Source organism: Mus caroli, unplaced genomic scaffold (genome assembly GCF_978045245.1).
Source record: "Mus caroli unplaced genomic scaffold, Mus_caroli_1 scaffold_5, whole genome shotgun sequence".
In the NCBI taxonomy this organism is placed as follows: domain Eukaryota; kingdom Metazoa; phylum Chordata; class Mammalia; order Rodentia; family Muridae; genus Mus; species Mus caroli.
Genome location: NW_028227260.1, coordinates 48,413,375 through 48,438,579, shown reverse-complemented (window position 1 = coordinate 48,438,579; position 25,205 = coordinate 48,413,375). Strand labels below are relative to the sequence as shown.

The 25,205-nt window shown below is 33.8% G+C and overlaps 1 protein-coding gene across 6 annotated transcripts in view; it reads left to right on the top strand.

Moving 5' to 3' along the window:
• Positions 1 to 25,205, top strand: part of Pcdh11x (protocadherin 11 X-linked) — a 610,005-nt gene that overhangs the window by 78,483 nt on the left and 506,317 nt on the right. For all 6 annotated transcript variants that reach the window (XM_085838041.1, XM_085838040.1, XM_085838039.1 and 3 more), the window contains exon 3: positions 7,963 to 10,458. In XM_085838041.1, the coding sequence (XP_085694167.1) occupies positions 7,963 to 10,458 (2,496 nt within the window). The remainder of the gene's footprint in view (positions 1 to 7,962; positions 10,459 to 25,205) is intronic.

Genomic DNA, 25,205 nt, shown 5'->3' with positions numbered 1-25,205 from the left:
TGAGAAATCTCAGGGGTCCGGATTAATTGAGACTGTTGGTCCTCCTACAGGGTCACCCTACTCCTTAGCTTCTTCCAGATTTTCCCTAATTCAACAACAGGAGTCAGCTATTTCTCTCCATTGGCTGGGTAACAAATCTCTATATCTGACTAGTTTAAGTGTTTTTTTGGGTCTTTCAGGGTGTGGTCATGATAGGTTTGAAAGGACTTTCTAGTGGAATTTGCATGAAGGCAAAATCTCAGTGTAATACACAAGTTTTAAAGGATATGACTATTTTAGCAACTTACATAAGTATAGCTATACCACATGAAAATTTCCTGATAAACTTACATACTCTCTTTCATTATTTTTCTCATAATATTGATAACTTTTAAAGGCTGGATAAGACAATGTACTTAACAGGAATTTTAACTCTGTTTTGACTTCCAGTGATGAAGTTGAAATAATATTTTGTTTTGCCATACTGAATACTTTAAAGTAATATTTAGTCAATATAAGAAACTTTCATGTTGAATATATTTTCACATTTCATAATTAGTATCATTTCATCATTTTAATACTATAAAATATTGTGGACATTATGATTTAGAACTCCAATTTTAGAACATATTATTTAAGACTTTTTTGACTAAATCATTTTATATATTTATTATACACATACACATGACATATTTTGGTACCAACTTGAAATTAAAATGTAGACATCTAAATGGCAACATTTTATTTTTAAAACTACTTCATCAAACCAAGATATTTTGCTAAGGACATGGATCAACCAGAGAAAGATGTTTAAAGTACTATATCTAGAACACAAGGCTAATTTATTTTGAGACATTTTTGTTTCAAAATTCCTTCGGGTAAAAAAAAGTCTGTAACTTCCATTATACATTCAAATTAACCAAATTTAAATGTAAAGGTAATTAAACATAATGCCCTGTCTAGTAAAACATATATTCCTATAGAACAGGAGATGTTCAACAGAACTAAGATTTAGGACTGTGTTTTTCTCATTCCTAAGGCCATTGACACATACCAAAAACTTCCACTTTGCAAGTTATGTGGAACTTGCAAAGAGTACATAGTTATTGTGTTAGTGCTTTAAGTTCATAGCAATACTGAGATTGTTACATATTTTTCTGCCCATAGAGCCAAAGTAAAGTGTGAAAATCATGTTTTCTGTTTCTGTGATTTATGTTATTGAAAACAGTTTCTCCTTCTGTATTTTGTACTCATTTTGTATGACAAATGCTTTTATATATAGCATATATCTTCCAGTGATGATGAATGATCATAATTTCTGTGATTTCCCCTATTTTCAATTAAGACATGTAGCTATTAATTAATCAAAATACGATTTACTATTATGAAATTGAACTTGTAAACTTTCTCAACAGTGGATCATGAAGGAGAGAAAAGCCTCAGTTCAATAAAGAGTTAACTTAAAAAGAATTTATACTTTTTACCTACTAAATATATACTGTTACAACATTTATTTTATACACTGAAATGTCAAGAGTTGTCACATCTTTTGACATTTTGACAGTTCTTTAGTAGAATGAGAGAGAGATGTTTCTATAATAGGTAAAGGATGAACTAGATCAGCTTTGGAGATTTCAAAACAGTAATAATTCTGCTGGCTTACCATTGACTTTCTTATATTGTATAGTGAATGAGCATTATCTCTCAAAAATTAAGTAAGAAATGATGTCAACTCTGGAAAATTCCCTACATTTTTATAAGTACAATACATTGACTTAATCTATAACTTGCTCAACAGTTCATATATGACCTAAAAATTTAAAAATACTATAAACGTTATTTTAAAACTGAGATATTTAAAACATTATGGTTTTCTAAGAAAATTGTTACAATCTGCTAATATTTATAGTGAAATAAAAGTGATGTGTGGTTGTACACACTTATAAACCCAACACTTAAGAGGCTTAGTGAAGCAATTGTTGCAAACGCATGGCCTGCTGGAAATACAGTAACACCTTGTATGCATAAACAAAACAAAAATAAAGAAATGAAAGTAGTATTATGTTTCATTTTAGAGAATAGAAAATGAATATGTTGGACATTTTATTATGTATTACAAATAAGAAAATATCACATACATATACACCTGCTTATATTTTACATTTCTTTTTCTCATATGATTTAGTCTCCCTAGTATTAGAACTGTCTTTGTTTATTTATTTATTTATTTATTTATTTATTTATTTATTTATTATTCACTTTACATCCTGCTAACTTACCCCCTCTTGTTCACCTCCCCCCACAATCCCCCTTTTCCTCTGAGTATTTCCCCTACCCTACCCTGGCACTTCAAGTCTCTGGAATGCTAGGCACTTTCTCGTTGATGTCAGACAAGACAGCCCAGCTAGTAGAACAAATCCCAAAGACAGGAAACAGCTTTTAGGACAGCACCCATTCCAGTTGTTCTGGACCCACATGTAGGCCAAACTACACTTTTACTACATGTAAACAGGGAGGCCTAGGTCTAGGCAGTGTATGTTTTTTGGTTGGTGGTTCTGACTCTGAGAGCTCCAAGGGTCCAGATTAGTTGACTCTTTGGTCTTCCTTTGGAATTCCTATGCCCTTAGGGGCTTGCAATCCTTCTTCTTATTCTTAGATGAGAGGTCACAGGCTCTATCCACTGTTTGGTTGTCAGTGTCTGTATCCATCTGAATAGGCTGCTAGGTGGAGCCTCTCAGGAGACACCATGATCCTGTCTGAAAGCATAACAGAGTATCATAAATGCTGTCAGAGTTTGGTGCTTGCCCATGGGATTAGTCAAAATATGCCTGCTTGTTGGGTGGTTATTCCCTCAGTCTCTAATCCAACCCCTGTGCCTGCATTTCTTGTAGACAGGATACATTTTGGGTTAAAAGTTTTATGGATGGGTTGATATCCCTACTGATCCACTGGGGTTCCTGCCTGGATACAGGAGGTGGTCTTTGCAGGATCCATATCCCCAATATTATGAGCCACAACTAAGCTCAACCACATTGATTCTTGGAAGTCTCCCTTATCCCAGTTCTCTGACCTGGAGATGCTCACCCCACCACCTCCTTACCCCTGTCAGTTGCAAATCTCCACTTATTTTCATGGTCATCTAGCCATCTCTTCTGTTCTTCCCCACATCTGTTCTTTAACTTCTATCCCCCTCCCCTTTCCCCCTTCCTCCCAGTTCCCTTCCTCCATCTGGCTCTTATGACTAGAACTATTTTTAGAACATGAATCCTTTGATATTTAAAATTTAGCTGAAACCCAAAGATCTCCATATTAAATCATTTTTCTAGTTTTAAAGTAGTGTTTTCTAATAAGTCAATCAAACTCAATTGAAACCAATATATTTTGCATGTACATGAAATCAATCACACCTGCTGTTATGGTAACTTGTTCTAGGACCTTTAAGTGGTATATTCTTTGATCCCTTTTGATCATAAAATGGCTCACGGGTAAGATCATTTGCTGTCAAGCTTAATGACCTCTGTCTTATCTCTAGAGCCCACACGTAGATGGATACAAGTGACTTGTTCTTGAAGTTTGTCCTCTGATCTATACTAGTTACACATACACATTTTTAAGCAATACAATAAAGTAAGTATAAGATGAACTTCTCCAATGGGGAATAAACTTCAACTTATTTTTTTTCTTTATAAAATTAGTTAGCTTTTACTATGCCCTAGCATATAATGTTATAACCAAAATGTTTGTCCACCTAAAAGCTCATTTCCATTTTCATAAAATTATGTATTAGTTATTGTTGATTCTAAGTTTTCCAAGTGGTCTATTAATTACAAGGCAAGAAAATGCAAGCAAGACATGTTTTGTTATTATCGAACTCTTCTGTAACCTAAAAAAAAATCTTTTACCTACATATCTATATATGTACCAATAATTGTAAGAGAAAAAAGAAGTAATCTTTAAGTTCAGGGTTTCTTTTTAAATAAATTTTCAGTAGCAGAAGCTGAAGTAGGAAATTTTAGTCTTTATTTATTCATTTTTATTGGTTGTTTTATTTATTTACATTTCATGTGTTATCCCCTTTCCCAGTTTCCCCTCTGCAAACCCCTTATTCCTACCTCCTCCCCCTGCTTCTATGAAGGTGATGCCGCTCCCACCTACACTCTTCTGCCTTCCTGCCCTAGCATTCCCCTATCCTGCTTCATAGTCTCCACAGGACCAAGGGACTCTCCTCCAATTGATGTCAGATAAGGCCATTCTCTGCTACATATGCAGCTAGAGCCATGGGTCTCTCCATGTGTACTATTCAGTTGGTGGTTTATTCCTTGGGAGCTCTGGGCAGTCTGGTTTGTTGGTAACTGTTGTTCTTCCTATGGGGTTGCAAACCCCTTCAGCTCTTTCATTCCTTCCCCTAACTCTTCCATTGAGGTCCCCGTGCTCATTCCAATGGTTGGCTACAGGTATCTGCATCTATATTGGTTAGAATCTGGCAGAGTCTCTCAGGAAACAGTTGCATCAGGCTCCTGTCAGCAATTACTTCTTGGCATCAGCAATAGTGTCTGTGTTTGGTGACTGTATATGGGATGGATCCCCAGGGGTGGGGAGGAAGTCTCTGGATGTCCTTTCCTTCAGTCTCTGCTCCACTCTTTGTCCCTGTATTTCTTTTATACAGGAGCAATTCTGGGTTAATATTTTTGAGAAGGGTGGGTAGTCCCACCCCTCAACTGGTGGCCCTGCTTAACCTCTCCATATGGTCTCTATAGGTTCTCTTTCCCCTTTGGGGTGTATTTCAGCTAATGTCATCCTAGTTGGATCCTGGGAGCCACTTGCTTTCCTGGCATCTGGGACTTTCTAATGGCCACCCCCAGTTCCCTATTTCCCATTGCTACACACTTCTGTTCAATTTCCTGACCCTCTGTAAATCTCCCTCATCTCCTCCCATACCTGATCCTTCTCTCCCTTTCCCCTCCCTATTCTTCTCTTCCTCCCAAGTCCTTCCCAGCCTCTACATTCTGTTCTTCTAAGTAGAACAAAAGCATCCACACTTTGGTCTTCCTTCTTCTTGAGCTTCATATGGTCTGTGGGTTGTATTATGGGTATTTCGAGCTTTTTTCCTAATATCCACTTATCAGTACATACCATGTTTGTTCTTTTGTGACTGGTTTCCATCTGTGCCCTGTAGCTGACCCTGTGCCACAGGTATCTGAACCCCAATCCCACCTGGAGCAAGTTAGTCTCCCAGGAATTTTTAAACTTGCCACAACTTTTCCTCAATCTACAAAATAGAAAGAAAAAATTAGGTTGAGAATCCAACCTAATCTATTATTGGAACTATTTTAAGTTCTTTCTGGCACTGTATGGGTACTGTATGTGTTTTCTAAGCAATCGTACCAGATTTATGAAAGTGCAGTGTTATATATTACATTCCAGTACACAATGAAGGGGTGTTATGCACTTGCATGTAAAAATTTTAGCGTTTACCACAATAGGCACTTTTAAAAGCAAAAATATGCCTCTTTAGCTTAAAGATCAACTTTTGGTTCTTCTCAGTCAAGTTTTTCATCTTATTTATTTTATAGGAATTTTGTTTATCTGGCTTGGATTTGCAACTCCAAGTATATTTTTGAATATAAAAAGAAACATTACTTATGGATTAAAAAATTCTATAGTATAAAATGAGATATTTTTAAGTTCATAAAATAAATTTCCTTAACATTAATTAGAACTAACAATTTTATATAGTTTAAACCAATGGTATCAAAATCTAAAAAGCCATTTTGATGATTTCTTTTAATGTCATTTTCTCTAAGGTTCACATTTTCATTGCACACATTATCAGAAAAATAGAAACTATTTCATTGAATTATTCTTTATATAATTTTAATGATGTTAAGTACAAAAATATATAAGTATACACATAATGAATGTTCCTGAGTTTATATAGATGAGAAAATTTCTTTGAAATTAGAAAATAATCAAGGGCTGGTAACTCTCCTCCTGTCTTTAGAAATAGCATCTATCTTTTGAATTTATACTTTTATTCATGAAACAACTGTTAATGCAGTTATGTATGCTGCATGTTATATCTTCACACATGTACATATAGACAATGACAGTTTTTACTTTTATCCTCTGTTCACATTAGTATACTAAGGCTTAAATAAATTAACTAGAGATCCACTCACAGGACACTTAAACATGGAAGGTGGCAAGTTATACTTATATGTTTAAATATTTATTTGAAGAACATTGCGTTTACAGCAGAGTTTGTTTTTTTGTTTGTTTGTTTGTTTGGGTTTTTGTTTGTTTGTTTTTGGCTCAGCAGTTAAGATACTTAATTGGAGAGCTCACATTTAGTTCTCAACAACCATTTCTGATAATTCAACTTCAGATATATCTGAACATTCTGGCCTCCAGGAGTGAAAACCAATACACTGATGCACATACACGAAATCAACAATACAAGCGACCTAAAAAGAAATATTACATTTCTGAACTTCATGTTTGATATGATGGTACCAATGTAAATATGTTGTTTGTAAAATACTCCCCAGCAACTATTAATTGAATGAAGCTGTTGAAAAACCAAAATATTACACACATAAATAATAACTTATTTGGAGACTGTTTCATATATTAATGAATTAAAATTTAAATATAAATAATTCATTATCATATTGAATATTTCACTCATTGAAAAAAACAGAACAATGGATATAATATCCATCAGTTGATACTTTATTATCCCCAAGGATGTTAGAAATATTTGCCTTAAAATAAACAAGACAGTAACTATATTCTTTTAAATTTTAATCTCACATAATTTTTATTAAAATGACATAATTTCTATTTTATATAGACTAAAACAAAATTATATATGCAGAATATGTTGCATATATATGTATATATATATGCTTAACAATTTAAATTATCATTGCTTGATCAATATATACTATAGTCTTAAATTATAGAATTGTATTTGAAATGCATTAACTTTGTAATGTTTATTTATTCTTTTAAAGCAATATTCTATGTTAGTTTCTTCTTATATAACTCTCCATAAATAATGTTACATTGTAACACTGCTTTATATATTATATTCAGAATTCAGTAAGTCTTTTATTCTGATTATATTAGTTCCATTTTAAATACTTTGAAAGTCATAGGTATTTTTCACCTCATACATTATTATTGTATTATTAAATATTCTTACTTACTAAACAATATATTATTCTTACTCAAAGTTTTCATAAACCTTTAGATAGTCACAATTGTATGTAGTACTGATAAAAGTAGAATTGAGAATCACTAAATTTATAAATTACAATTTTGAAACATTGAAAATTTAAACCTCCCTAAAATTATATTTGAGTATAATCACCAATTAATTACTAATTACCATGATTACCTATCTTTATTTTTTAATGAAATAAGTATTATAAGAATTAATATATCACATTTTATAAAATATTTTTCATAAAGTATGCTGTATAAAAATAAAATTCAGCTTGCTAATTTAAAAAAAATCCTTTCCTATACAAAGATAAATCAGTGAATAAATTGTAAATGGGATGCTTATATTTTAATTTTAAAATGTTGCATAAATTGTCTTATTTAGATGTGAGAGTTTTAAAAAAGAATAATCAGTAATCACTTCAGTATCATGTAAAAGTTAAGGTCAATCTTTGGAAAATTCTATATATTTCTTTTGGACACAATAATAATTTATGTAATAAAATACTTACCACAATATGCTATGCATTAAATGTATTAAAAATTAATAACTTGCATATGATCACAATATTAACTGTAGGCCAAGCTGAAATTCAGAGCTGAAGTCTTCTGGTACCTGTTGCTTAAACCTTCCTTCTGTATTGTGGACTCTAGGAATTTGAAATTATCCTCATTACAAAATTTAGTTATAATTTACAATATAAATGGTATTGTACATTAATATACTTAAATTCGGTATCATTTCATTTCTTCCAGAGTCAAAATATTTTCGGACTTGATGTCATTGAAACACCAGAAGGAGACAAGATGCCCCAACTGATTGTTCAAAAGGAGTTAGATAGAGAAGAGAAGGATACCTATGTGATGAAAGTAAAAGTTGAAGATGGTGGCTTTCCTCAAAGATCCAGTACAGCTATTTTGCAAGTAAGTGTTGCTGATACAAACGACAATCACCCAATCTTCATAGAGAAGGAAATTGAAGTCAGTATACCAGAAAATGCTCCTATAGGTTCTTCAGTGACACAGCTCCATGCCACAGATGCAGATATAGGTGAGAATGCCAGAATTCACTTTTATTTCAGCAACCTAGTCTCCAACATCGCTAAGAGACTGTTTCATCTTAACACCACTACTGGACTTATCACTGTCAAAGAACCACTGGATAGGGAAGAATCACCAAGTCACAAGTTATTGGTTTTGGCAACTGATGGTGGATCAACACCAGCAAGAGCAACGGTGCTGGTAAATGTCACAGATATCAATGATAATGTCCCATCAATTGACATAAGATACATTGTCAATCCAACCAATGGCACCGTGCTTCTTTCAGAGAATGCTCCACTTAACACTAAAATTGCTCTCATAACTGTGATGGATAAGGATTCTGAACATAATGGTAGGGTGACATGCTTCACAGATCATGAAGTTCCTTTCAGATTGCGACCAGTATTCAGTAATCAGTTTCTCTTGGAGACTGCTGCATTTCTTGACTTTGAGTCCACAAGAGAATATGCCATAAAATTACTGGCCGCTGATGCTGGCAAACCTCCTTTGAATCAGTCATCCATGCTCCTGATCAAAGTAAAAGATGAAAATGACAATGCTCCAGTTTTCACCCAGTCTTTCATAAGCCTTTCTGTTCCTGAGAATAACTCTCCTGGTGCACAGTTGACAAAAATCAGTGCAACAGATGCAGACAGCGGACAGAATGCTGAAATAAGCTACATGCTAGGTTTTGATGCACCACCTGAATTCAATCTGGATCAACGTACAGGCATCCTGACTGCAGTGAAGAAACTAGATAGGGAAAAACAGGAAAAGTATTACTTTACAGTTTTGGCACAGGACAATGGAATTCCACCCTTAATGTCCAATGCCACTGTCTTCGTGACTGTTCTTGACCAGAATGATAATAGCCCAATTTTCACTCATAATGAATATAACTTCTATGTTCCTGAAAGCCTTCCAAAACATGGCACAGTAGGGCTAATAACTGTGACTGATCCTGATTACGGAGAGAATTCTGCAGTTACCCTCTCCATCTTAGATGTGAATGATCAATTCACTATTGATCCACAGTCTGGTGTCATCAGGCCAAATATTTCATTTGACAGAGAAAGACAAGAATCCTATACTTTCTATGTAAAAGCTGAGGATGGTGGTAGGGTATCACGTTCTTCAACTGCTAGAGTAACCATAAATGTGGTTGATGTCAATGATAACAAACCAATTTTTATTGACCCTCCTTCCAATTACTCCTTTGAATGGGTTCTACCATCCACAAACCCTGGCACAGTCGTCTTCAAGGTTGTCGCAATTGACGATGATATTGGCATGAATGCAGAGGTTCATTACAGCATTGTTGGAGGAAATACAAAAGGACTGTTTATGATTGAACAAACATCAGGTAACATCACATTGAAGGAGAAGTGCATGGTTTCAGATCTTGGTTTACACCGAGTCATAGTCAAAGCTAATGATTTAGGGCAACCTGATTCTCTCTTCAATGTTGTAAATGTCAATTTCTTTATAAATGAGTCCGTGCCCAATGCCACACTGATTTATGAACTGGTGCGCAGAAGCATTGACGCACCTGCAAATCAAAATACTGACACAACCAGTGCATCCTCACCAACCACTGACTATGTCAAGATCATGGTGGCCATTGTGGCTGGCACCATAACTGTTGTCCTAGTTATTTTCATCACTGCTGTAGTAAGATGCCGCCAACCACCACACCTTAAGGCTTCTCAGAAAAACAAACAGAATTCTGAGTGGGTTACTCCAAACCCAGAAAACAGGCAGATGATTATGATGAAGAAGAAGAAGAAAAAGAAGAAGAAGCATCCCCCCAAGAACTTGCTGCTTAATTTTGTCACTATTGAAGAAGCAAAGCCAGATGATGGTGAAAATGAGAGAAATAGTGTCACACTAGATCTTCCCATTGAGCTGGAAGAGCAAACCATGGGCAAATACAACTGGGGCACTACACCTACTACTTTCAAGCCTGATAGCCCTGATTTGGCTCGACACTACAAATCTGCCTCTCCCCAGCCTGCATTCCAGATCCAGCCTGAAACTCCCCTGAACTCAAAGCACCACATCATTCAGGAACTGCCTCTTGATAATACCTTCGTTGGCTGTGATTCCATCTCCAAGTGTTCCTCCAGCAGTTCTGATCCCTACAGTGTTTCTGAGTGTAGCTATCCAGTGACAACTTTCAAGGCCCCTGTGTCTGTGCATATCAGACCGGTAGGTAATCCTAGTTTCTAAGTAATCCTTTTAACTTATTACTCTCATTCTTTTCATCTGATATAGAATTGCAATGAACATTGATTTCTAAGAAGGAACAAAACAATCATATTGCATATAATATTCATTTGCATATAAAATCAATTGCATATAAAAATAGGAATATGTGAAATCATTTAAATTTGGTAGACAGTACAACATGAATTTGATTATTATAAGGGTAATTTTGTCTATAGGTGGCAGTGTGATGCTTTTTGCTAGAGTGCATCATGGAAATATTACTTAATAAAGATTATAACACTACCCGATTTACCACAATATTCATGAGATTCAGAAAAGCCTGGGCAACTTGCCTTATAGGAAAACATTTTCTAATGAGATAAGTAACTATCAAACCAAATGGTCCTGTGAATCCTTGCTTGATTGGGGCAAATCTGCAAAGAACTGAGGTATTTAAATGATTAAATGATGCTCACATATCCAGTACTCTTTCCTCATCGTTCCACATACTCTCAACAATGAAGAGTTTCAATGTCATATTAGGAAGTCAAAATATTTTGACTTATGGCAAAACATTAAAACAGTTTAAGAACATGAAGAGTTGCTCATTCTCATCTTCTAGCCAAATAAAGAAATGGATAAACATCTTCATTTTAGTGTTACCAGTTAAATATTTGTATTTTCGAGGTCTTCAGGAACCATTCTCAAATCATAATGACTTTTAGAAAATGGAGCATGTTTGTGTTTCCTAATGAACATGAAATAAAATTAGAGCAAGAAATCTATGTAAAAGAATCTCAAACCCAATACATTTCAGAAAACAAGAGTTTACACAGTGCTCTACAATTAGTATTCCATGAAGAAATAAAGTACAAATTTATCTAGAAATTCATAACTATATTAAATGAATTAAGAAAGTTATTTCCTTAATAAAGTTAAGTAATGGAATTATCTACATTTTTATCTCAATGTCCTGTTGCCTGTTGATTTTATTATTTCAAGTGGATAACAGTGAATTAGGAAAAAAAAAGAAAAGAAAATCCATTTGTCATGAATTAACTTGATTTATTAACTTATTCAGGCTTAATATACTGGTTATAAAGTGAAATTTAGATAAATTCCTTTTCATTGAAAAGTATAGATACTAAAAGAACCCTATCAGGTTCAGGAAAACTGCAAATAATTGACTATAATTTGAAGAACAGTTTGAAATCTAATGATAATTTGAGGCTATAACATACACAAATAAAAAGTAATGATATTAATATATTTCTTTTAATCACACAGTGAAAGTAAGGTTTAAATCAACAGTAGGTCCATTTTTTATTGTATTATGCTTCAAAGAAAACTAAAACCCTAGTTGCTGTTTAGGATTCCAGTTATGCTTTTGAAGAAAGTTAGAGGGGTTTCTACAGTTTAGATTAGTTATGACACTCTGCATTATCAATGACAAATATAATAAATATCTATCATCTCCAAAGACCATGTTTTTGCTTATATTCAACCATTCAAGTGGACACTCTTATTTCCTCATTCTTACCACTATTATTCTGTTTATTAGGAATATTTCTTTCCTTTTTTTTCATTGTTTTCTTCATTTTGGTTTATCAAGACAGGGTATATCTCTGTAGTCATGAGTGTCCTGCTACTCATTTTGTAGACCAGGCTGGCTTCAACTCCAGAGATTCACCTGCCTCTGTGTCACATGTGCTTGAATTAAAGCTATGCACCACCATTGTCCAGCAGAAATAAGAATGTTTATTATCAGTAACACTTTGAGAGTACTTCTTTTTGTACTTTCTCACTTGTTTTAAAAATGCATAGTGAGTTTTTGTGTATTACATATGCAATTCATATCTTTCAATGGATTGGCTTAAGAAATCAGTAAAGCATATTTTGTTCATAACTATTTGTACAAACATAGAAGTACTTTTGCATATAGGAACTTAAAGTATTTAAGGTAAGTATGTAAGTGCTAAAAGGGAAAATGATGTACTTTCTAGATATTCTTATCTTTTAGTTTTGACATTCTTTTAGTTTATTCTTATCTTTTAAAATTTCTAAAATTCAATAAAAATAAAAATGCTTTTCCATGATGACATTTTACAAAGCACATCTAAGAGATGCATGCCCTAATAGTAAGATAGATGGCTTAGTGAGTTACACAAAAACCAAAAACTATCAGTGAAATGAATTATTGCTTATCATTAGTATCTTACTGAAAAGTCTATCTTAGATTCAAATGACTTTTGAGATTTTTTTCACATCTTAAAAAACAAATAATTTAAAATATTAAGAGTTACTTATTGAATGCCTTCTTCATCTGACTCAGACAGTTAGAACATTAAACTTCTCTGAATAGTTATAGTTTGTTACACATCTATGATGTTTTTATACTTTTAGTATACTTTTAAATTTATAATTAATGCCAATAAATGTGCCTTATATTCACTGGAACTGAAGAAGGCTAAAAAGATAAGTTTGTATAGAAAAGATAGGTCAGGTAACCATTTAAATACAGTGTCTTCATTGTTAGAAAGACAAAATAAAATTGGCAAATTGTGAGTCTGTCTAGCAGTAAAAATTAAAAATAAAATGTTTCTTGAACAAAATTTCACAACAGATTAAAATATTTAGGTTAACATAAGCCTGAAATATTCTAAAATACTTTATGTAATGTGAGTATAATATTTCTACAAGGGGACTCAGACAGATATTTACACTAGCTCATTAATCATCTATTTAGAAATATGCATATAGCTAAAAAGGATATCTACAAGAAAATTTACATTTTAAAAACCAAAGTGTATGAATTTCTTAACTTTATTCTGACTCTGCTGCTAGGAAAAATGTGGAAGATTGGTTATATATCATTAACCTATTATATAGAATCTTCTATATCTGAAAAAAAATATGTGGCTCCAGCTTGTCATCAATTCACATGTTTTTTATGGGAGAAGTTTTTGCATACACTGTAGAAAAAAGGTAAAGTTTGAAATTTAAGAGGAAAACGTTTTATCTATTATTTTGTATGAACAGCATTAACTACATCGGATTGTATTTTTAAATGATCATAGGACATTTTAAGAATTAACAGTTGTTTTAGAATCATCTTTTTTTTGTTTATTCTTTAATCATTTTATACAGTCCAGTCTTTATCCCCCTCCTGGTCTGCCTTCTGACTGTTCCACATCACATACATCCTCCCCACTTCTCCAAGAAGATGTCTCTACACCCTCTTCCTCTACCCTACCAGGCAATCCCATTCCCTGGGGACTCAAGTCTCTCAAGGGTTAGGTGAATCTTCTCTTACTGAGGCCAGACTAGGCCTAGGCAGTCCTCTGCTGTATATATATATATATATATATATATATATATATATATATATATATATATATGTATATCAGCTGGTTATGCTGCCTAGCTGGTGACTCAGTGTCTGAGAGATCTTGGTGGTTCAAGTTAATTGAGACTGCTGGTCCTCCTACAGGGTTGCCCTTTTACTAAGCTTCTTCCAGCTTTTACCTAATTCAACAACAGGAGTCCCTGGCTTCCATCTATTGGTTGGGTGTAAGTATCTGCATCTGACTCTTTCAGCTGCTTGCTGGGCCTTTCAGAGGTCAGTCATGATTGGTCACTGTTTGTAAGCACACCATACCATCAGTAACAGTGTCAGGTCTTGGAGCATCCCCTTGAGTTGGATCCCAATTTGGGCCTGTCACTGGACCTCCTTTCCTTCAGTCTCTTGTCCATTTTTGTCTCTGAAGTTCTTTAGACAGGAACAATTCTGGGTCAGATTTTGTAACAGTGGGATGGCAACCCCATCCTTCCACTTGATGCCCTGGTCTTTCTTATTGGTCCCTCCCTTTGAGTCCTGAGAGTCTTTCACATACCAGGTCTCTGGTACATTCTAGAGGGTCTACCCAACCTCCTACCTCTCTAGGTTGCTTGTTTCCTTTCTTCCTGCTGACCCTCAGGGCTTCAGATCTCCCCCCCCCCCAAAAAAAAAAAACACACACCTGCTCTTGTTCCCCTTGTCCTATTTCTCACCCAAGTCCCTCCCTTCTTCTGTCCACATCATTGTTTTCTTCTCCCTACCAAGTGGGATTAAGGCATCCTCAATTGGGCCCTTTGGCTTGTTAACCTTCTTGATTTCTGTGCATTTTATCCAGGGTATTCTCTATTTTTTTTTGGCTAATATCCACTTATTAGTGAGTACACACCATGCATGTCCTTTTGGGTCTGAGTTACCTCACTTAGGATGATATTTTCTAGTTCCACCCATTTGCCTGCAAAATTCATGATGCCCTCATTCTTTTTTTTAATATTTTTATTAGGTATTTTCCTCATTTACATTTCCAATGCTATCCCAAAAGTCCCCCATACCCTCCCCCCCCACTCCCCTACCCACCCACTCCCACTTTTTGGCCCTGACATTCCCCTGTACTGGGATACCCTCATAAGGCCTCTATGAACATAGTAGAACACGTGCCCCTGTTGCATGGTGTGACATCTTTTGGGTACATGCCCAAGAGCAGCATAGCTGGGTCTTCAGGTAGATCTATTTCCAAGTTTCTGAAGAACTTCTATATTGATTTCCAGAGTGTTCATACCAGTTTGCAATCCCACCAGCAGTGGAGAAGTGTTCTTTCCTTACATCCTTGCCACCATGGGCTGTTACCTGAGTTTTTTATCTTAACCATTCTGATTGGTGTAAGGCAGAATCACAGGGTCATTTTGATTTGCATTTCCATGACTACTAAGGAATTTGAACATTTCAAGTGCTTCTCAGCCATTCGAAATTCCTCTGTTGTGAATTCTGTTTAGATGTATGCCCCAATTTTTGATTGGGTTGTTTAGATATTTTGGATGTTAGCTTCTTGAGTTCTCTATATGTTTTAGATATTACCCCTCTATCTTATGTATGGTTAGTAAATATTTTTTCCAATCTGTAGATTACCAATTTATCCTTTTTGACTACCTCCTTTGCCTTACAGAAGCTTTCCAGTTTCATGAGGTCCTATTCATCAGTTCTTGATCTTAGAGCCTGAGTCATTGGGTTTCTGTTTAGGAAATTTCCTCCTGTGTCAATGAGTTCAAGGCTCTTCCCCACTTTTCTTCTATTAGATGCGGTATATTTAGTATCATCTTTCTTAATTTTAATATAAAGAGAAATATTTGAAATACACAGTCTTGATTAACAAAACTCTCCTTTTCAAATTCTATAGGCCATGAATGAACAATAAAGAGGGGAATCAGAGTAACTGTTTGTTGTTGTTGTTGTTTTTAAGGGTCTTCTATATACCATTCATTTTCTTTGTTCTTGCCTTTCTATTCTTTTCTTTTTCTCTCCATCCCATAACCCCCCTCTCTCCTTCCTTCCCTTTTTCTTTTTGTTCTCTCCTCCTATCTTTCTTGTTTCCCCTTCCTTCTTTTTTTTCTTTCCTTCTTTCCTTCCTTCGCCTCTTTTTTTTCTGTTTTTTTTTTTTTTTTTTTTTTTTTTTTTGACGGGAGCGGGTAAGGTCTATCTATACACTGGCTGCCCTGGAACTCATTATGTATTATGTGTTGGCTTCAAACTCTCAGACAACTACCAACTTAAGCCTATCAAATGATGACACTAAAGGCTTATGTTACTAACATTACAACCATCTATCTATAAACTATCTTAAGCATAAATTTTTGCAATAATTCATTTCTACTACAACCCTCAACCAAATTCTGTGATTTGAGTTGAAGCAATATCAACCATTTCCAGATAAATTAAAATGTGTAGTGAGTGGAATGCTAGCTGGCACAGTGCACAAAATGTCTATGGAACAAATAAAGGAACACCAGTTCAGAGGTCAGAACACACACATATATATAAATTTACATATACCTATACATTAAATATACATCTATCTATAATGTACACATATTACATCTACAAATACATATTATGTACATACATACACATACACACACACACACACACACACACTCAAACACACACAAACACACACTCATCTACTATGACACTCCAGAATTTGGAGAATGTGTTGGAAAAGGAGGAAATTCCTGAATCACTTTGACCAGTTTGTCTAAAGAAATTTATGAGCTTCATGTTCAGTGGCTAATTATCTTTCACAAAATAAGAGAATAGTAAAGGAGGGACACCTGATGTTAATATCTGGTTTCCACATGAGCACCTACAAAGAATCATATGCAGCAACAAAATCAAGCATACATGCCAGCATGTATGTGATACAGAAGAGTAGAATGTTTTGACAGTTACCATTCTTGAACAAAAAACATTCTATATATAAGACATTAGGCTAAGTAATCCTGAGATAAGATTCCTAATCACTATTTTGAATTTAGTAACGTTGATTTTGTTCATCAGTATTTTAGCATGCCAATTATAGCCAAATAACATGTTTGAAAATGACAGTCCTATAACATACCATCTGATTTTGATAATATGTTATTTTTCTTGCCCTAGACTGAACCCAGGACATCAACCATTGAAATCTGCAGTGAGATATAACTTTTTAGGAATAACATAATTTCATTGCTTTCCCATAATATTTCAGTGACTTGTGATATAAAATTTGGCCAAGATCATTAATTTTGAAATTTGTTTTCCTTTACAACTTGAAGCAAAGTGAAACCAGTCTTAAAAATGAAGTCCCCTAGTCAAAAATAAAGGCGTCTATTATAGTGGTGGGAGTTCTATCTGCCTCCCTTTGTCAAACTTCTACTACAGAAATTTAATTATCCCTTTACTAAAAAGAAATTGTGGAAATCTTTTCTTGTCCTTCAAACTGATATATTTGTGCTAACATCAGGGAGCCTGTCCTTTGTGTAATATAAAAGAACATGAAGAAATGGGATTTGTTTTAAGGTGTTATAATACATAAATGAGAAAGATAAAAGGCTAGAAAAGAGGGATGCCTGCTGATAGTACTTGTGTCAAGCACCATGGCACTTAAGGTCTACATTAATTAGAGAAGATAGTTGTAAGTCCTTTCATGGTCCAATTTGAAGGTGAATAACATCCATCATCAGTTATTAAAATATATTCTTTGTAAAGAAAAAAAAAGACATCCCCCATAACCATGAGCCTTCATTAACTATAAATTGACAGCTAAAATTTTAACATTAAATTAAATTTTCTGGATGAAGAAATGAATAGCTCTAGTGAATTCTTTCATTTTCTTCATTTTCTTTCTCTTAATGTTAAAAACTGTGATTTAATACAATGCTTTCTTTGTGTACATATTAATGGTTGGTATGTAATTTATGATACATGGAATTACTCATTCTGTCTTTTCACTGAAGAATTTAAACATCATCGTTGGGAGTTTGTAAGTGAAGGTGAACTATCCACGTAAGCTATCCTCTGAAAGGTATCTGGGATAAGAAAAAAAATTGAGGCAAACTAAATCCAAACAATAACAAAAAATTTAAAAATCTATAGATCAACATATTGAAAACATGCATTAACATTGTTTTTGAGTATAACATTACATGAATTTCTGCCTTTTAAATTTTATATGATGTAAAATAGTAAAATATCATACTTTTTATGTTAATTGTAATCATATTTTTCCAGTAACTTAATTACTGAAATATATTTATAAAAAACATGATTCATTATGTAACCATTCAAAATAAAGAAAACTCTATGTAGATGGCACAATCCTTTATACTTTCTATTTTGGTGTTTATTTTACTAAAAAAATAATTCAGTCAATACAAGAATAGAAACAAAGATTTAGACAGAATATGTCAAAATCAATATATCTGAATTTTACAACTCTATAGGAAAATTTTGAGAGGCTAGAATAACATTTGCATGGGTTTATTTTGTTTTCATGTAAATTATTCAATACATACCATTATTCTGAGTAAATTTCCATTTTAAAATTTAGCTGCTTTTAGAGTTCTTTTGATTAGATACTTTTTATAATGATAATTGGATATGTTAAATGTTGTATATGCCATCTTATTTGAGAAATAATGACAGGACTTGTCTTTATTATATGTTCTTTAGGGTTCTTTTACTTTACTAATACTACTAATAGCATTAAAACAAAAACACAAAAACTCCTCTATATCTTGGTACGAGGCTGGAGTATAAGGGACTCTATAGCAATGATATATGTCTTTAAATTTTTCTTTCAAATTCTAAATTGTATGTTTAACTGGAAAGACATACTATGTAAATATTATTCTTACTTATGTATACTAAAGTTAGTGTGTAATTTGAAGTGTTCTTTGATGTGGTGATATTTAGAAGAGGTTAATATTCTTCTATGTAGGATTTCAAGTTAATATTGTCTCAGATATTTAATATATAGGTAGTAGTTTAAGTTTTGATGATGGTAAATTTCTTGAATATACATACTATCTGGCTATTTAAAAATTACATAGTTGATTATAATGACTGGAAGCCTAATGATTTGAATAGTAATTAAAATGTTATGTGCAGCCGGGCGTGGTGGCGCACGCCTTTCATCCCAGCACTCGGGAGGCAGAGGCAGGAGGATTTCTGAGATCGAGGCCAGCCTGGTCTACAAAGTGAGTTCCAGGACAGCCAGGGCTACAAAGAGAAACCCTGTCTCGAAAAACCAAAAAAAAAAAAGAAAAAAAATGTTATGTGCATTATAATATATTATGTATACTTACAAACTTGTTGAAAATATATGAAAGGAAGGATTATCTTGCACATGACATTTACATTTAACTGCTTTATATAAGATCTACCTGTTTCTTCTTGATTAATGATCTTTTCAATTCAAATTATTCCATGCAATGTAAATGTCTAGACAACCTAATATATTCAAAAGTCAATGTTCCACAGATACTAAGATATAATGTATGGAGGCATTTCTAAATCTGCAGTCTCAATTTAATTTTAATTTAAAAAAGGTCTATGAAAGTGAATCAAGTGATCAAATGTCCAAAAGTATACTACTGTAGCTTCATAAGAATTTTGTATGAAATTACTATATAAATGCATTTTAAGTGTTTATGTTATAATGAACAGTATTTTACTTTTTGTTTTCTACAGTTTGAGAACAAAGGGGGAAATACCATATTTTTATTGTATTGTGTTAATTTTATTATGATTTAAATAAGCACATTTCTTAATCATGATCTTCTACAAAAGGAGGTGAAACTATAAGATAGCCAAGAGTCTCTTTAAAAGTTTTATCAATGACTTTGAGTGTTGTCCTTGCACAAGATCATACTAGAAGCTTTAATTTTATAGCCATGATACTTAAAACATGGCTTCTTTGTCAAAACAATATCTAAATTGATCTAATTCTAGCTATTTGTGCTATTTTTTATTTCTGTAACCCAATGATGAATAAAATTTACCAGTGTTTTAAAGTACCACACATGAAAATACTTTTTTTTGTACTTTTGACTATAAACTGTCCTTCAGTTATCAGTTCTTTATGCTTGAGGGAATTTTCATATTTGAGGAAAAATGCAAAGCCCTGATATTAATTCTCCACAAAAGCTGCAGAGGACAAAACTATGTGCAGCATTGCTTCCTTAACAATTTGATTTGGTGTTACTTTTAAGTTAGCTGCCATTATTAATAGATCTTTTCTTTACAAGGTCTAAGATCATTTTGAACTCCTTTATTTTAATGTTATTGGTTTATTTTCAGTGATATAATTTTAATGGTGTTTGTGTTCTCATTGTAATTATTTGAACAGGAATGATAGAAAGGAATTAGTAGAATGTGGTTCTCATAAAAGAGTCTTTGAAATTAGTATCTAAAACCTAAGTAGATTAGTTGATGAGTTGAAATACAACATGTTTTCTACCCTGTAAACACATCAAGGTCTATTTTGATTGAAATGCAAATTTCATAAATCAAAAGTGAAATTGTAAAATATGTTTTTTTTTTAAAGCAATGTATTCCAGCAATTACATTACAGAAGATATCTTTTTGCTCCATATTTTTTTCTTTCTTTTTTTCTTTCTTTTTTGGCTTTTTCAAGACAGGGTTTCTCTGTGTAGCCCTGGCTGCCCTGGAACTCACTTTGTAGACCAGGCTGGCCTCGAACTCAGAAATGCACCTGTCTCTTCCTCTCAAATTGAAATATTTAACTTACAAAATAATATAAATTTCCTTTATGTATATGTTTTCTATTTTTCTGTATTGACTACCTTAGCCACATTGAATATAAAAGTGGATTCACTTAAAGGAAACTTTTAAAAGTATAATTTAGATTCATTTAACCATGCTTTTGAACAATTACTAATATTTTTATCTCAAAACATAAGTACTCCTGCATCATTTTCTATTTACACATTCCCATTCACTTCCATTAAACATTTCAACTCAAGTCACAATAGCACTGGACATTCACTATCAAGTCACATTTTCTAAACACTTCTTATATATTTTCCTGGAGAATAGACCTGTCATTGTGGATTTTACCAAGATGAATTTTATAATAAATACTGTATAGGTTTAAAATATATTCAAAGGTGCTTTAATAACAAAATTTTATAAAATTCATGTTTTTAAAAGAACTATTAAAGAACATGCAATTTTTCATGAATTATAGGCGTCTGCACATGAAATCTGTGATTCAATATGGTATTTATAATTAGCAGTGAGCTTTTAGGCGCAATTGTATCCATATGCTTTTATTTTTATTTTTCATGTATTACACATTTGTTTTAGAATATGTAGAAATTAGACATAAATTAATTTAACTCTTTGCCTTTATTTCATACTATAGCAGGATGTTCATTATGGCTTACTCAATAGTTTAAATCAACTGTTCAGTAAGTTTGAGAAGAAGTCATTTAACAGGTATAATATCATTGTCTGTGCAATTTTGGCATCACATATACTAAATTAGAATTCTACAGAAAAAATTAACATGGCTTCTATGTAAGGATAACACAGAATCAATTAGTTTATTATGACCTAGATATAGATATAGATGATATAGATATAGATAGATGGGTTTTGTACATAATAAAGATTTTATTTATTATACATAGTATTCATTTTATAAATGTATGATTAAACTGAACAGATGATAGTGTAGTATACTATCATGATATCTCCCTCTTCCACGAAGCTAATTTTCTTTAACTAGAAATACCAAGTCTTGAAAAAAAATATTTCTCAGTTATAACGAAATCCATATGTATTTCTTGACAACATTCTCCTAGCAGGCAAAGACAAATTATTTATTTCTAAAAGGTCTCAAAATAATTATTTGTGATTTTCATGTTCTAGATAATCTCAATTGATACTATTTTAGTTTTTCATTTGTAAATGTATCAATGTTTATGAAGACACAAACATTAACTGTTTCCATTCAACTAGGATACTTTGTCACACAAAACAATTACATCCAATTGGCTTTTATTAATGAAAATAAATTGTCAATGGATTGCCAAAATATTTGCACTGTTCCAACTTATTATGGAAAGGTTTAATATTCACTAATTTATTATAAAGATGTTATTCTTCTTTAAAAATGATTGACTTTTAAAAATAACATAGGCTTTTCCCTTTAAAACCTAATCTTATATCTAGTGAACAAATATGTATTCTGATATTCAAGAGCGGAAAAACACACACAAATTAGAGTATAATGGAACTACCATAAACAAATTGTGGGTTCCTAAAATTCATTAATATATTTTTATCTGATCACTCAGATATTTAACTGTATGTGCTAGATAATATCATTTGTGATGTTCCGATTGAATAATTACATTTGTCATAAAATTTGTTTTTTCAAGCGAAAGTATTGAATGCCAAATTGGTGAAAAAGCTATATGTACATGCTGACCAAACAAAACAAAAGACAAAATATAATTTTCATTAGACATGGAGAGATTATGCCAAACTCATAAAATTCTTTAACTTCAGAAATACATAAAATGTATATACAGGAACACAGAATTAAATTTCTTTTTTTTTTTATTAGGTAATTTCCTCAATTACATTTCCAATGCTATCCAAAAAGTCCCCAATACACCCCCCCAGTCCCCCACCCACCCACCCCCACCCCTTGGCCATGGCATTCCCCTGTACTGGGGCATATAAAGTTGGCAAGTCCAATGGGCCTCTCTTTCCAGTGATGGCCTACTAGGCCATCTTTTGATACAAATGTAGCTAGAGGCAAGAGCTCTGGGGTACTGGTTAGTTCATAATAATGATCCACCTATGGGGTTGCAGTTCCTTTTAGCTCCTTGGGTACTTTCTCTAGCTCCTCTATTGGGGGCCCTGTGATCCATCCAATAGTTGACTGTGAGCATCCACTTCTGTGTTTGCTAGGCCCCGGCATTGTCTCACAAGAGACAGCTATATCTGGGTCCTTTCAGCAAAATCTTGCTAGTGTATGCAATGGTGTCAGCGTTTGGAAGCTGATTATGGGATGGATCCCTGGATATGGCAGTCTTTAGATGGTCCATCCTTTCTTCACAGCTCCAAACTTTATCTCTGTAACTCTTTCCATGGGAGTTTTGTTCCCAATTCCAAGAAGGGGCACAGTGTCCACACTTTGGCCTTCGTTCTTCTTGAGTTTCATGCTGTATCTTATATCTTGGGTATCCTAAGTTTTTGGGCTAATATTCACTTATCAGTGAGTACATATTGTGTGAGTTCCTTTGTGAAAATGTTACCTCACTCAGAATGATGCCCTCCAGATCCATCCATTTGCCTAGGAATTTCATAAATTCATTCCTTTTAATAGCTGAGTAGTACTCCATTGTGTAAATGTACCACATTTTCTGTATCCATTCCTCTGTTGAGGGGCATCTGGGTTCTTTCCAGCTTCTGGCTATAATAAATAAGGCTGCTATGCACGTAGTGGAACATGTGTCCTTCTTACCGGTTGGAACATCTTCTGGATATATGCCCAGGAGAGGTATTGCTGGATCCTCTGGTAGTATTATGTCGAATTTTCTGAGGAACCGCCAAACTGATTTCCAGAGTGGTTGTACCAGCTTGCAATCCCACCAACAATGAAGGAGTGTTCCTCTTTCTCCACATCCTCGCCAGCATCTGCTGACACCTGAATTTTTGATCTTAGCCATTCTGACTGGTGTGAGGTGGAATCTCAGGGTTGTTTTGATTTGCATTTCCCTGATGATTAAGGATGTTGAACATTTTTTTCAGGTGCTTCTCTGCCATTTGGTATTCCTCATGTGAGAATTCTTTGTTCAGTTCTGAGCCCCATTTTTTAACGGGATTATTTGATTTTCTAGAGTCCACCTTCTTGAGTTCCTTATATATATTGGATATTAGTCCCCTATCTGATTTAGGATAGGTAAAGATCCTTTCCCAATCTGTTGGTGGTCTTTTTGTCTTATTGAAAGTGTCTTTTGCCTTGCAGAAGCTTTGCAACTTTATGAGGTCCCATTTATTGATTCTTGATCTTACAGTGCAAGCCTTTGCTGTTCTATTCAGGAATTTTTCCCCTATACCCATATCTTCGAGGCTTTTCCCTACTTTCTCCTCTATAAGTTTCAGTGTCTCTGGTTTTATGTGGAGTTTCTTAATCCACTTAGATTTGACCTTGGTACTAGGAGATAGGAATGGATCAATTCGCATACTTCTACATGATAACCGCAAGTTGTGCCAGCACCATTTGTTGAAAATGCTGTCTTTTTTCCACTAGATGGTTTTAGCTCCCTTGTCAAAGATCAAGTGACCATAGGTGTGTGGGTTCATTTCTGGGTCTTCAATTCTATTCCATTGGTCTACTTGTCTGTCACTATACCAGTACCATGCAGTTTTTATCACAATTGCTCTGTATTACAGCTTTAGGTCAGGCATGGTGATTCCTCCAGAGGTTCTTTTATCCTTGAGAAGAGTTTTTGCTATCCTAGGTTTTTTGTTATTCCAGATGAATTTGCAGATTGCCCTTTCCAATTCGTTGAAGAATTGAGTTGGAATTTTGATGGGGATTGCATTGAATCTGTAGATTGCTTTTGGCAAGATAGCCATTTTTACAATGTTGATCCTGCCAATCCATGAGCATGGAAGGTTTTTCCATCTTCTGAGATCTTCTTTAATTTCTTTTTTCAGGGACTTGAAGTTCTTGTCATACAGATCTTTCACTTCCTTAGTTAGAGTCACGCCAAGGTATTTTATATTGTTTGTGACTATTGAGAAGGGTGTTGTTTCCCTAATTTCCTTCTCTGCTTGTTTATCCTTTGTGTACAGAAAGGCCATTGACTTGCTTGAGTTAATTTTATATCCAGCTACTTTATTGAAGCTGTTTATCAGGCTTAGGAGTTCTCTGGTGGAATTTTTAGGGTCACTTATGTATACTATCATATCATCTGCAAAAAGCGATATTTTGACTTCTTCTTTTCCGATTTGTATCCCCTTGATCTCCTTTTGTTGTCTAATTGCTCTGGCTAGGACTTCAAGTACAATGTTGAATAGGTAGGGAGAGAGTGGGCAGCCTTGTCTAGTCCCTGATTTTAGTGGGATTGCTTCCAGCTTCTCACCATTTACTTTGATGTTGGCTACTGGTTTGCTGTATATTGCTTTTATCATGGTTAGGTATGGGCCTTGAATTCCTGATCTTTCCAAGACTTTTATCATGAATGGGTGTTGGATTTTGTCAAATGCTTTTTCAGCATCTAAGGAGATGATCATGTGGATTTTTTCTTTGAGTTTGTTTATATAATGGATTGCATTGATGGATTTTCGTATATTGAACCATCCTTGCATCCCTGGGATGAAATCTACTTTGTCA